General features: G+C 38.6%; 1 protein-coding gene across 9 annotated transcripts in view; it reads left to right on the forward strand.

Annotated features, from left to right (window-relative positions):
* The window catches only part of kalrna (kalirin RhoGEF kinase a), a 797086-nt gene that overhangs the window by 635424 nt on the left and 146119 nt on the right, over positions 1-15543 (forward strand). Inside the window, exon 1 of one of the 9 annotated variants that reach the window (XM_051930999.1) lies at positions 14380-14578. The exons of the other annotated variants lie outside the window; for them this stretch is intronic. Within the exon in view, the coding sequence (XP_051786959.1) occupies positions 14494-14578 (85 nt within the window). The 5' untranslated portion in view covers positions 14380-14493. Of the gene's footprint in view, positions 1-14379; positions 14579-15543 lie in introns of those variants that run through there. 9 annotated transcript variants of the gene reach the window in all.

The raw sequence follows: 15543 nt of genomic DNA on the forward strand, positions 1-15543 counted from the left end.
CCCAGAGAGATACAGTATAGGTAAAATACACTCTGTCCACACAGGCAGTGCCTAGGCTGCAATTCTAGGGATGCTGGATCTGAAGCCTACAAATTAAATGCTTAATAATCAAAGGTATATTGAAGACACTGCCCAAGTTTAATTCAATATAATATTCCATACAATGTGCTGCCTGATTTATAGCTTTTGCAAAGTATTAGTAATTACAATTTAGTTATCCTGTGATGCAGGTGTTGCAGTACATTGACACTCACATTAGCAGAACAATGTAGAGCTCTGCATTTTTTAGTCAAAGCTATAGTAGTAGCACTATGAATAAGGACAAAAATGCCCTCAGGATGACAATTGTTTTACAAGGAAATGTATAAAATAATCTTGTATTCATACCGGAACAGGAGGGATTTTGACTGGTGAGTAAAACATGGGTGTGACACTTATTTCCATCGCTGAGTACAATTAGTATCAATCAGTCAGTTTGCCCTGCAATAGAATGGTATCCAGTACAGGGCTGGGCTCTGCCTTGTGCCTTATTCTGCCAGAATATGCCGCGCTCCATCCAAACCTAAATTACAATAGACAGGATAAGGAAATGGGTGGGTTTTTTTTTTTGGTTTTTTTTGTCAGAATTTACTGTCTTAATCTTCTTTATTTATTTATCTGGTTTGTACAATGCTATATACTGTATATTCTGCCGTTCTTTATTATATTCTGTAAGTGCCTTGAGCATGGGAAAGGCGCTATATAAATAAAATGTATTATTATTATTGAAAAAAGTATAATCACTCTAGCAGTTATCATTCTAAAAGAAGTTGAAAGAAACTTCCATCTCTGTAATGTAATGTCTTTAGTTGATGTTAGAGTGTTATTATTATGATTAGACACATTTAAGCTGTTACTTTATTATTTTACTCAAAAGCAGATTTCAAACTAAAATTGGTTGTTTTCCTTTCTGCCACTGAGATTGTGAATTTTAAATACTATCAACTTATTTCACAATACTGAATACCTTCTGACTAAAAGACCTGTTTAGCTGGAGGACACACTTGGTGGATCAGATTTCTTGAATATACAGTACTCTTACTTTGACATTTTGGTGCATTGTATTTATTTTTATCTTCTTGGCAAGTTCAGAATGAACAGCAAAAGGAAGTACATTTCAGTTTAAACTGTTGGCTTCTGTTAAGTACAAACAAGTGTGAGTGAGATTAGAGAAATGTAGCTATTGGTAGACTTTTCCTGCTATCTACCCTGCTTCTTTGAATTTTTCATTTGAGGAAATTAGCCTCTCTTTGAAACAATTTAGGATTTTGACATTGGCACTTTAATTTATTTCATATATTTTTATGCCCTACTTTTTCCAACTGTAACAGATATTTATGTAACGACAGCACAGCAAGAGATCATCCGTCTTTGTCAAGGATACATTTCTGCCATTTAAGGACACTAAGACCTACTTAATAGTGACACTTTAGAGCATATACATTATTGAACTTGATGTACTTATAAGTCAGCTAAAGTTACAGTACTTTTTTCTTGAGTGAATTTTCTTAAAGGCTTGGCTGCCTTTTTTTCTATATATTCATTTTTAAGCCTGTATATTTCAGGTTAGCTTTGGTGGGGACCAGGGCACAAGGGTGGAAATTGGCTAGAGTCCATTGCATGTGCACTACACCTAATCACACATCCGTGTGCATCCATACAGGCCACATTAGAGCATCTTTGGGATGTTGGAGGAAGACCAGAGTGCCTGGAGAAAAATGCCCAGAGACATAGGAGAGTGTTCAAAATCCAGGACATGGAAACTCTAGTCAGATGCTGACTGTGCTGGCATTTGAAAAATGGAGACACCACAAAGGCAGTGAATAGGTTTGGTTTTGAATTCAGAACCTATAGCTGTGAGGTAACAGCCCTGACCACTCCCCTGCTGTTACTTAGTGTTGCTTTCCTAAATGTACTACTTATAGCATAGTGTTTAATTAGGCTTAATGCTATTAATGATCACATGTAAGTGTGGAAGTATAGGTATTATTAAATATAATAAACTGGTGGAAATGAGAAATTGCATTAGCTTTATGTGTATTTCAGCTTGTATTGCAACATTTTAATTATAATATTACATGTCAGAGTCACATAGAGCTTCCCTCAGCGTTTTTATATGCTTTATATAACAAGATCCTGATCATAACACACAGAGTAATACTATTAAACTCACAAAAATTATATTTAAAACACCTTAGGCAACATCTACACTACTAAATTTTTATTTTAAAATGTCATCTTGATAAGAAAAAATAAAATCTTAATTCTGATTTTACATCATCACTTCTTCAGACTCATGCAATATATAATTATAAGAAATTTATTTAACAAAGACAGGTTTGGAGCACCCCATGCACCTGCCATTGCTATCACTGGTGCGCTAACAATCCTTTGTTTGAGAAGGTTTTAAAGTGTATGAATATACAAAAGAATATTTAGCATATAGCTCATAATGTGTTAATCTAATATAATAAATACTTATGGTCCATATATGAGACATTTGATCATCCTGTATTGGTTTCATAGAGAGAAACATGATACTTCATTTAAAGGTCAGGGGCTACCTCGGGGGCATACTTAAATGAACTTATCCTGCTTATAGCAGTTATACAAAAGGAATATAACTGAAAAGATTAACATTAAGGTTTTCCGCTACAATTTTTACACCAAAATGAACGCTGTGCATACTACCATTTTTACATCTTTTATGAAAGTATCTCCATCCACACTAAAACTGCAGAAAAGAAATGTGACGTAGATGCTTGCCTACACTGAGCATGTACACAGCAGCAGAAAAATCCTTGAAGGGCTGGTAATGCCACCAGGTACAAGATTTCTTTTGAAACTTTAGCGATTAAAAACGATTTGCCTTTAGTGCATTTATGCAGCTTTCAAACTGTGCAAAATGCAATATAGGGAATGCATTGTAATATAGGTAAGCAACACAAAAGGCATCATGGAAAGCAAGTCTTCTGTGTCTGCTGGGCTTTAATTTGGCTTTATACCATGAAGGGTGATCTTTCAGGAAATGAGAAGTTGAAATGCGCAGAATCCATTCAGAGAATGGCCACATAATAAGCACAAACAAATCACAGCATGATTAGGTTCTGCATTTTCGAAAATCTGTCTTTGCCATCCACTTTACAATACTGAGATTTAACAACTACCAATATTCCAAAAATGACTGGATTACACCCCAAGAAAGGGATACCTCAGCCTTGATAGCATTTGCTCAGCTTTTAGTATGTTAATAAATTACTTACTTTTTTACACCGATGCACATACTGTATGTGACTAATTATGATGACCCTTTAGGATAATTAGACCATTCCTTAGTTAGCCACCAGCTCTGTTTCAGCATCCTAATTAGCACTATTTCTTCTTTTGAAAGCCTGATGCTTCTTATGTCAGTACAGCTTGAAGGCAGTTTCACATTTACTGTAGTTTGTTTTGTTATGTTAATTAAATCCCAATGATTGTAAATGCACAGGACGAAGAAACTCTTCTGTTATTCAAAACAGAGTTTGTGAGTTGGCTTACCCTTCAATATACTGCGTATGGGTTTTAACTGAGATATAATAAAACTTAGCTGTAAACAGTTCACTAACCAAGAAGTCGGGCACCTAACGAGGACAATCAGAAATATTAGTTTGTCTTTAACAAGGTGATAAAAAAGTAAAGTTTCCCAACACTGGAAACTGGGACACCTGCAGCATTGGGAATTGGAGAATACTTGTTACATCCACCGTGTTCCAGTTTTCTTATACCTGACTTTTTCTTGGCAGTGTGTCTGCAGCAGCAGATGACCTTCTTATGCCCATGGGCTACAGAAGATGCCAACTGAAGGATGTTTTCAAGATGAGCATTCTAATGATAATAAATGGGAGGCCATGTGTGAGCTACTCAGTTTCAGTGTTTTAAATGGAAGGACATGTTGGCTGTGATTATTCACTCACTTTATGCCAGAGGCCTAGTCCTGAGTTTTACATTTCCACTGTAATTACCAGAATTCTGCTAGTAAAATACCAGCTACATTATCATTAAAGGTAAAGTACCTTAATTGTATGCTGTGTTATGCTAAGTCGATAGTACCATAACACTTCACTACATCTGCCCTCCCTTTATTTGCTTTTGAAGTATCTGCTGACACAAGGCCTCTGTGATACCGTAGTTTAAAATTTGTGATTTTCATGTATGATTGGGCTCAAACTGGCAACTGGTTCAGTGCTACATTAATGTAACTGAACTTATTTTAACTTTCTATGGTATGAGACTGTAAATAAACATAATGAAAATGACAAAGGTTTACATCACTGCATCAAAGTTCATTGGCTATAACCTTACTTTATTATACACGTACAACAGAAATATTAGCAACCTAGTGAAATGATCACAGATAACCCTGCTCCAGCTTATCACCTGGTTTCAGTCAACTAATAGTCACAGCAAGTCAGTATCGGAATGGGAGTGTCCACTGAACTCCAACAGTTGGCATTTTTCCAGTTACTGCTTATATTCAGATTTTTAGCTGTATGTTGTTGTTGTTTCAGTTCTGAGCTTCTTACATTATGTACTAAATCGAATTCCACCAACCTGACTGCATAGCAATATACAGTAGTATCTGTTATACTGATATCTATCAATCTGTCTATCTGTCCTCTACATAATATCTTAATGGTAAAAAAAAGTACCTTGTGTATTGAAGCCCAAATCACACCATTATTGTTTACATGTTGTCAGACAATGTGGCTTAATCTACCGCTGCTCCAGCTGTACTAAATTTATTTAAACAACTGTAATATACTTTAATCTAATCAGTTGCTTTGGGTGAAGATATGTGCCAAGTATACATTTAAGTAATTTGGTCAATGTAATATCTGTAGCTCCACTTGTCTTGACATGATTATAACATCATATCACTTACAGACATACTATACAAGCACTTTGTAATTGAATGAAACTTTTGAAGGCTATTTAATATTCATACTGCCTTTCCTGTTCTCTCATTTACTCAACATAATATAATTTTATTACAGAAATAAAATGGCTTTACAGCACCATCATGTGATTAGACTTTGGCACAGTGAAAAACCTTTATCTTAGCAAATGTAAATTTCATTATGCAAAGCTACAGTAGACGACAAATAGTACAAAGACAGCATTGAATGTTGGCGTTGAAGCATAAACCTTGCTTTACTGGAGATAAATTTACATGCTGCGTATTTCAAAATTAAAAGTTGAAATTGAAGCAAACTTTTATTTCTTAAGAAGCAACTTACAAGAGTTATCACTAAAAATAGATGTTTTTCATGGTTAGGATGCAGGGTTTGAGTAAATAACAGAGTCATTTAACATAACATACTTTAGTTGGATTACACAGTACTAAAATGATTGGATACTAAAATGATTGGATTCTTTTTCAGACTGTCACATTAGACGACTTTTCCAGCGATTTTCAGCCATAGCCTTCATTTATTTAAACAGAGGCAGTCGGCCATGCACTCCCATGAAGCCGATCATCTAATGTGACGTACCCAACGACTGAGGCCAACTAGTCTACAACTGGTATTGATTTTCTCTTTGGTTAAAGGGGTGGTCTTTTTGCGTGCGAGAGGTGACAACCAATGAGCATTCACCCGCAAGTACAGTGCATAGAGATGACGAATAACCTCACAAGTAGAAACGAAGTAGAGGAGAAGCTCGTTTGACTGATATTTTACATACCATAAGAGAATGGAAAAAAATAGATAAAGGGCAGAGATTACTGCTGAACTCACTGCAGCTCTTCGTACATTGCCTGCTCCATGAGGTAGCACATTACTGGCTGTCGACTGCACTGGAAGATCGGCATTCAGTTGGTAAATGTGACATGGGCTGCTATTTTCAGTTGTGTAGTTTGACATGTTGCACTGATGAAGCCAACAATTGAAGTCGGCGAATCTGACATACCCGCAACAAAAGAGTTGTGTAATGTGACATCGGCTTTAGTACTTAAGGAGACCAAGTTCAAATCCTGAACTTGCATGTATCGGCTCTACACTTTCTACTTTCTGTTTCTGTGGGTTTTTCCTCCATGTACTTCGGCCTTCCTCCTACATCCCAAAGATGTGTGTGACAGTAACTGGCCCCTTTAAAATGACCCAATAAGAGTGTGATAATGTGTGTGCACCCAGTACTGCTGTGATATGTCCAAGCCCCCTATAACCTTGAAAGATTACAATGCTGGTACATTATATGAGTGGATGGAGCTATTTGAATATGTTTACAATATTTATCCCTCTAATATGTAGGCAGGACTATTAGGCAGTATCTTTTTGGTTTCTTTAATGGGCTATATAACTTGGCAACTTAAATATAAGTAGGTTATAGAACTTGACACCTTATATATAATGTAAAATTGCAAAAAAAGTTGTAACTTTGAAAGACTGCATAATAGAACCTCAAGACGGCCCAGCTATTTGTGCTTGGCCGAGTTACTTAACTGCTTCAAGCCACACCTCACAAGAACTTTGAGATACTGTACTTATTGACTGAGTAATTTAGGTAAGCATTTTTGCTAAGTCATGCTGTAAAAGGTTGCTCATTGAAAAACATGTTAAATTAAAAAACATACACACAACATGTAACTGCATTTTATTATGCTATAAAAGTGATCTTTCTGTCCAGACAAGAATTCATATTCTTGTTTATTGTTGAAGCTTCTATATACACATGAATTATATTAGTCTTGCCTGACCAATATTTGAATGTTACACCAATATCACCCTAAGCTTGACTTGACTTGACTTGACTTGACTTGACTTGACTTAGGTTAGTTATGAAGCAATACTTTAAAGTAAGTTTTACAGCAGAAGTTGAATTTTAAATGGGCTCCTCTCTCATTGTGAAATATTACAAGTGAACTTGCCCAAACATTTCACTTAAATGTTTTTAGGATTCGTGGAACTGTGTCTCTACCCCATCTTGAATTTCAAAACCGGAAGCACTGAATCTTCTGGTGGTCTTGAAGAGATTAAATGATATTGTACTCCAGTTCCCATGATACCCTTTGGGTATCTAAAGGGGACCAGAATCCCAGATACATGAATAGGTAACCGGCTTTCAATTTTCTTTCTCCATAACACTGCATATGAGTAAGTAGAGCCATCTCTTTTTTCTAAGTTCCTCATTAGTGCAGTAGCAGTTTGTTTCACAATCAACCTTTCAAAAAGTCAGCAACCTCACCCATACTCATAATTGCCAAACATTCAGTCTTTCATTTGTCATATAAATGAAATAGGGACACTTAAGCCAATATGGCGTTTTGCTTTTTACAGCCTCCTATCTTTTTTCCTCGTACCATCCAGCATTGTAAGTCAACAGTATGACACTTTTATCGTCAAAATGAGCAGTGTATTCAAATATAATGGAAGCAACATTGATTCCATTACAAAATAGATACTAATCAGCAACTCCATGCCAGACAATTACTTTTCTCACAGTTTTGCATGGCAAAGCGGTCTTTGATTTAAACCCTAATGCTCCATCCATGCAGTGTTGGTGGATTCGTCCCTATGTTCATAGCAGTTTTCTTTGGGTATTTTACTTGTCTGTCACATCCCAAAAACATGCAGGTTATGGTAATGTTGTCTGCTTGACTGTGCCACATCCCGTCTATGGGTGGTTTCTGCCTTGATGTGCATGACAGGCAGTGCCTGGTTAAGAGTGATATAAAATATACAGAGGGATGGATTTTTACATTCTAAATTTAAGATATTTTTTACATGTGAATTTCCCATTGGGATTAATAAAGTATCTATCTATCTATCTATCTATCTATCTATCTATCTATCTATCTATCTATCTATCTATCTATCTATCTATCTATCTATCTATCTATCTATCTATCTATCTATTAAATTTAATTTGCCATATATCTGTCCAAACCTGTTATTGCTGTTGTGATTTTGCAGACTATAGTATATGTGATTGTCCGTTTATTGTAATCTGCACATTTAACTAACTTGTTAGTGACATATTATGAAAAGTATGTATAGAATTTGAAAACAACAGCAGTCCCATGACTGACCAGTACCAGCCGTATCTTTTAGCCTTCCCTCATTTTCAAATCGTTACTTTCACCTTACCCAGTTGTTTTGAGTGTTTTCATGCACCCATTTGTACATGCCTATTGCAGTTTGATTACTGGCCTCTTATGGGCTAGTGTCTTATTTGCTCACTCAGCTTAGTTTGGAAAGATTGCCTGATTTATAAAGTGCCTTGATCGTGCAATATATCATCCACTTCATTATAGACCTGCTGTTTTAATATCTCACATCATGAGAACCCTGGAAAAGCTTGTGTTCATCCACCACAGATCCTTGGTGAAAATAGCACTGGAGCTCCTGAAGTTCACCTTTCATGCACAAATTGCTCCACAGGGCCTACCCCCATAAGGATAGGGCTGTCGGCAAGGATCGTCTTTTTGATTCTCCAGTGCCCTTAACACTGTGTTAAGCCATAATGCTGGAACAAAAGCTAAAGTCAATCAAAATCGCCACCCCCACCTCGCATCATGGATTACAAGCCAATCAAAATTTTTTGGGGTTAAAGAGTTGTGTGTTATAATGGTTGGCCAACAACACAGGCCTTCTAAAGAACTACCCTAAACCTTTTCCTGTTCACACTTAGAATTCTAGGACATACCAGATGAGGAAGTGTTCAGTCAAATCTACAATCATGGGGATTAGGACAGCAGGAGGAATACAAAGACCTGGTGAATGACTTTACTGAGCTATTTATGTTCACCTTTTAAGCAGATGATGTGGACTTCTGGAAAAGCAGGGCTTGCCCGATTCTTGTCTCCAGCCAGGGAGTGGAAGTTGAGGTATGGTGTTCAACATGAGTGACTACAGATAGACAGAACTCGGGATTGAGATGTAAATATTGAATGAAATCATATACAAAAATGCCAAATGTAACTGGTTTTTCTGGGGAAGATTCAGATGCATTGGTGTGCGTGGAACATTTTTCCATTTGTTTAGTTTGTGGCTGCATGTTTACATTTTTATATGGTGCTATATTAGGGCAGGAACATGAAAACAGGAGATTACAACCAATTTAATACAGTAGACTATGTTCTGGAGGTAACAGCAGAGAGGAGGACACTGGCTAAGCTACTGGGCACCATGAACACCCTTGGCATGACTCCTTGTTTGACCTGTGGAGCATCTTCACCTGATTCAGGGAGAACTATAGGAGGTCTTTTTTTTTACCAGCTGTCTACTAACAATATGACTGTGATTTGTTTTATACCATTTATATATATATTAATTTTAAATTTCAAGTGCTGAAAATATATATATAATTTTTATCCTTTTCAGAGCATGTTTTGTAAGATTTTGTGTATACTATATGTGTCTGACTATTAATATGTTTAGGCTGTAAACTCTACTTTCCCCTAGAGAAAAATAAACTCTGTAGAATGGTCAGTTTAGATGCGCCATTAATCTAACGTGCTCACTTTAGATACAATGCTGACCTGAGAGTGCCAAAGCTGGGATATGATCCCAAGGCTCTAGAGCTACAGCTCAAAAATGCCAATTACTATGTGGCCACCTCACCCCTTAATCATCCTTCTATCCCTTTTCTGACCTGCTAAACCCAACTCAGGATCACAAGCAAGAGGAGCCTATTGTAGCACTGAGTACAAGTCAGGGACCATTATTTAAATTTTATGATATCTGGTTATACAATATAAAGGTAGTGAAAAATAAATATAAAATGTTAAAATGGCATTGCCTTGAAAACCTTGATTCACATCATAAGTAAAGTTTTTTTTTACAACAGCCGAGTTTAATTTGGCAGAAGGCACAGAATGTTGTAGTAGCTTTGTATTCATTTAAAACTGGTTTGGACTTTTACTATTTTAATTTCTAAACAGATGTGTACTTTCAATATGTCTTAAGTTAGTGCACTGCAGCAAATAAACCAATATCTCCTCCTTCCTCCTCCACAAAAGGTGCCAGTTTATGGAGTTAAGGTCCGTCCATCCAATAGCAAATCTACTTACTGAGCAGGAGCTGATCCTATCAGAATCAGGTGTAAGGCAGGGATCAATCCTGTATAGAATGCAATCCATTGCTGAACATACGCGCACACACACCCACAACTGGGAATATTTACAATAGTCCATTAATCTACATGTTTTTGGAATGTGAATGGGGAAACTGGAGTACTTGGAGCACATCCGCACTAACACAGACACAGTGTGCAAACTGCATAGGCAGTGACCAGGCTAGGATTTGAATTCAGGGCTATGGAGATTTGAGGCAGCAGTGCTAATCATTGTTTTACTGTTCCACCCCTCAGTGTGTCTGTATTTATTTTACACTACAGCATTAACAGTTTTCATTATCCCAAGGTGTATACTAACCAAATAAGTTTAACAAACAAATCAGTACAGTAAAAATAAAAACGAACCACTGATAATGGCAAGAAATACACAATCAAACAACTTCTAGAAGCAAATACAATCAGAAGCTCTCTTCCTAATCACTAAGCACACTTAAGAGTCGTAAACACCTAAAAAGGAGGAGAACAGTATAGAGTTTGTGGAAGTGAGCAGCCTGACTTAGTACTTGGTAGCAGCACGGTAAAAAGCAGAAGGGATTGGTGAAACTTAAAAATAACAGGACAGCAGTTAAGAGAGCCAAAGACCAGAGGTGGGCTTTCAGTAGAAATGAGTTTCTCATCTACCAAGGCAGAGAGTAGGAGCCACAGATCTGAATTAACTCTTTGATACAGTAATAGTTATTTGATAAGATTTTGGAACAGTAAAAGGCTGGCATTAGACAATTTCACTTATCTAAACAGTTCCAATGTACATACACTGCAAAGAAGAATTGTGGAGTTTTGTAGAAACAAGCTTTGTAAAGTAGTAGTAGAGCCCTAGATATGATCCGACATCGGCCAGGAAGCAAATATAGACAAGTCCACTCAGAGACTAAAGTGATGAGTGTTTAGTCAAATCTTTAGTGGCAACAATATTTAAAACACATTTAAAAGAGAACTTTCAGTTTTGAACAACTCAAATTGTTCAAAATAGTTTATCAGCATGTACCACCCCTAATGGCATCCCAAAACTAATAGTTGATCTCATTTACATGCTGTCGAAGTTTCTTGCTTCTTTCGACCTACTTATTTCCTTAGGACTTCTAGAAATTACCAAGCCCCTTGGGTGGCAGTCATCTCATATTAAGCTTATAAATACTAATGCATGTAAAAAATGAGAATTTCCAAATGAGAAGTACTTGAAGCATCGTGCAATATTTCTCCACTAGACCTTTGACTTGGGTGGGTGGTAGATTGATATGTATTGTTTACAGTTGTCTTCACATAATCTGAGGCTTATTTCAAAGCATTTCATTGAATCCATCCATCCATCCATTTTCCAACCCACTGAATCCGAACACAGGGTCACAGGGGTCTACTGGAGCCAATCCCAGCCAACACAGGGCACAAGGCAGGAAACAATCCTGGGCAGGGTGCCAACCCACCGCAGGACACACACAAACACACCAAGCACACACTAGGGCCAATTTAGAATCACCAATCCACCTAACCTGCATGTCTTTGGACTGTGGGAGGAAACCGGAGCACCCGGAGGAAACCCACGCAGACACGGGGAGAACATGCAAACTCCACGCAGGGAGGACCCGGGAATCGAACCCAGGTCCCCAGATCTCCCAACTGCGAGGCAGCAGCGCTACCCACTGCGTCACCGTCCCGCCTTATTGAATCCAAAGGAGCCTAAATAAACTGCTGAATTCATTCTAAAATCAGTCCAGTAAGTACTGTGTTACACAGATGTGTGGTCAGATGGTCACATCATAGCTTGTACTGCTTTTTAAGGATTTTTCATTATGATCCTGGTCTTCTATCAGAGATGTGTAGATTACTTTGACCAGTGACTCTTGAAATTCCCTGTATATGTGTGTGTGTCCTGTGATGGATTGGCAACTTGACTAGGGCTGGTTTTCCTCCTTCTGGCCAAAGTTGCTGGGCTAGGTGTATGTCTCAGATAACTCTGTACTGTTGTAAGAGCATTTAGAAAATTAATCAAAAGAAAAATTTACCTTTGCTGTTTTAGCTGAGGTAGGCACTTGTCCAGGTCGTCTCTGTGGCAGGTTTGGTTCATGACCTGTGGTACTTTGTTTGTGGAGTTAGCGTGTTTTTTGTGAATTTCTGCTACATAGTGCAGTTTCATGCGATAGTTTAAAGACATGTAGTTAGCCTAATTAACTTGCCAAGAGGGGAGTGTTGTTGAGCGTGCCCAGCAATGCCAGTTGTGGTTAGTTTCCTGCCAGATTAGACTCTGTCTCCCTTTGACCCTTTTTAATTTTGGCAGCAAAAACAACAACATTTATTTATATAGCACATTTTCCACAAATGGTGTAGCTCGAGATGAAGAGAGAAAAGTTTATAAAAATTAAAAATAAGATTAGGCAATACTAAATAACAAAGAATAAAATAAGGTCTGATGGTCGGGAGGACAGAAAAAACAAAAAAATACTCCAGAGGGCTAGAGAAAAAAAAATAATCTTCAGGGGTTCTGAAGCCATGAGACCACCCTGCCCCTACTGGCATTCTACCCAACATAAATGATCTAAATCAGTCCTCATGGTTTTCAGTCTTTACATGGAAGAAATAGATAGTGATGGTCATGTGGGGCGGCACGGTGGCGCAGTGGGTAGCGCTGCTGCCTCACAGTTGGGAGACCTGGGGACCCGGGTTCGCTTCCCGGGTCCTCCCTGCGTGGACATGTTCTCCCCGTGTCTGTGTGGGTTTCCTCCGGGCGTTCTGGTTTCCTCCCACAGTCCAAAGACATGCAGGTTAGGTGGATTGGCGATTCTAAATTGGCCCTAGTGTGTGCTTGGTGCGTGGGTGTGTTTGTGTGTGTGTCCTGCGGTGGGTTGGCACCCTGCCCGGGATTGGTTCCTGCCTTGTGCCCTGTGTTGGCTGGGATTGGCTCCAGCAGACCCCCGTGACCCTGTGTTCAGATTCAGCGGGTTGGATAATGGATGGATGGATGGTCATGTGGACACCTGGCCTTCAATCCATTAATGTAGGGATTGCCTGGTGCCCTGATCAGGTGGTGGTGGTGCAGAAAACTGGAAAAAGAACAGCAGAGAAAGTAGGGATTAATATGGACTAACACTAGGTAAAGGGGTTAAAATGCATCCATGGACTCTCAACCACACTTGTATAGTGTTGATATTGAATAAATTTAGTAAAACATTCTAAAATACATTTTAGTGGGAGATTGTAACATGGTTCGTATAGAAGAATCAGTTTTGACTTAAGTACACAGTAGTGCTGCTGCCTCGCATTTCTCTCGAACCCTAATTTAATATGCTGGCCTGGACACTGTGTACGTTTTTCTGTGGATACGCCAGTTCTCCTCCTAGACATTCATTTGAGTTTAATTAACAATTCTAGACTGACCCAGTGTAATTAAGTGTAATTACGTTTGCATTGTTATAGACTGCCATCTCATGCTGAAAAAATCCCTACCTTGTGCCATTCCCAGCGACGCAGAGTTCAGGCCCTGTTATTCTGAACTTGATTACGTGGGTATAATGATGACAATTCCAGGCTTTAAGATGTCAGAATGTGAATAAATGTTGGAGGAGTTCACACATTACAATAAACATTGCAGTTTTTATAGAGAATGTTGTTTTATTTGCTTTTTTCTATGCATTCAAAACTTTTTTCTTGTGTTAACCTGACAAAGTGAAGATCTTCCACCACGTCCCATCCTTTTTAACATGCTTTTCAGCAGTTTAGCAGAACCAAACCCATCATAATATTCTACGCTGATAGGCAGAGAAAAGTTAAAGCATTTCACTTGCTTCACAGCATAGGGCGCTTTTTACCTGTGGCTTAATGAATAAGAAAGAAAGAAAAGCCTGATTGGGAGCTGCCGAACCTGTCGTTTGTATTTATTTATTTATTTATTTGCTGTAAATAATTGCACTGTAAACTGTGAGGTTCATGATTCCAAACTGGCAACAAGGTAAACTTGAGTTATTGTGGTTCTGTTCCTTATCTGCTGCCCTTTGAGGACTGTAACGCGCTTATCCCATCAAATGTCATATAACCCGACCTCTGTGACCAGCAACTGTGCAGGAAAGTTTTATCTCGCCGATTCCTATTAAAACTTTCCAAGTGTAAAGGCAGCGTAACCCGAGCTCGTCGCGTTTTTGTTTTTTCTCTTTTTTTCCGTCCTGCCGATCTGTAGACAGAAGCTCCGAAAAAGTCCCGCCCTGCTCGCCGCGATCCTCCCCGCTCTGGAAACTGGCCCAGATGCATAGTAAACTAGCGAGCTGGAAAGTGGCGGCTCTGATCGCAAGGCTGCCAGCTCCGACGGGCTACTTTTAAGCTTCGGTCTGCAATGAGCAAAAGTCAGGCAGAATGAAAAGCGAGAGGGGATGCGGTTCCTTCCGTTTGTGCTTTCGCTGGATTCGGGCTAAATGTTGCTGCTGCCTGCACCTCACAGGTCAGTACACTGGACTTTATTCGTGTGTGCGGCAATGGGAAGGGGGGGTGAGGGGGAGATAGTAGAGCGACTCGCATTTGCGAGCTGTCACTAGAAAAAGAACACTTCGCCCACACTTAAGAGTGTCGTTTAAAATATTCAGTGTACTTAGGGGGGATCTTGGCTCCGTTTTTAGGTCGATAAACTGTGAAATGTGGATTTCGTCACCTTCTGATTTGCTCTGCAACATCCTGATTCAATGCTGTAACTAACATATGGCTAATCAGGCTGACTTCATGTTTTAAAAATAATAGTTCACGCACTTGCTGGCAGATAATTAAGGAGCTTCTCATTAGGCAGGCAGTGATTGGATTTGCTCACATGTTGAGGTGGAGGTCTTAGCTTTACACCTGTTTCCAGTGATTGTCGCAGTGTAGGGGGGATGTAGAGTTTCAGAATGTCATTATTGTCTCTAGTCCTGCATATCACTACTGGAAGCAACAGGGGTCGGGTTATTGGGCGGGGGGAGGAGGCGAGGGTCATGGTAGGTGCGCTGCTTTTTTAGTCATATGCTAATAAACCCCCAGTGTGCATTCACCTTATTATTAAATTGACTCTTTCCCAAACTACAATACCTAACGTAAATTGGAATGGTTATGTGAGACAGCATCACTTGCACCCTCCTAGGTTAGTTACCTTATTTGTAACCTGACCAATTATGAAGCACCTTGACCATGGGAAAGGAACGATATCAATAAAATTTGTTGTTGTTATTAATGTTATTATTATGACAAACTTTCACATTGTAATAAACTTATTAGAAAACATTATGCTGCCACCTACATCAAATGTCAGTTAATGACCACAGATTATGTATTTTCTTCTAACACACTGTTGTTATTTCTGCACTCTTTTCACGTGTTGACTTCAGCTCTCTACTCCAGGTAACCCAGACACATGGAAGTCACATATCACAGTAAATCTAT

The sequence above is a fragment of the Erpetoichthys calabaricus genome, chromosome 8 (assembly GCF_900747795.2).
Source record: "Erpetoichthys calabaricus chromosome 8, fErpCal1.3, whole genome shotgun sequence".
Classification (NCBI taxonomy): Eukaryota; Metazoa; Chordata; class Cladistia; order Polypteriformes; family Polypteridae; genus Erpetoichthys; species Erpetoichthys calabaricus.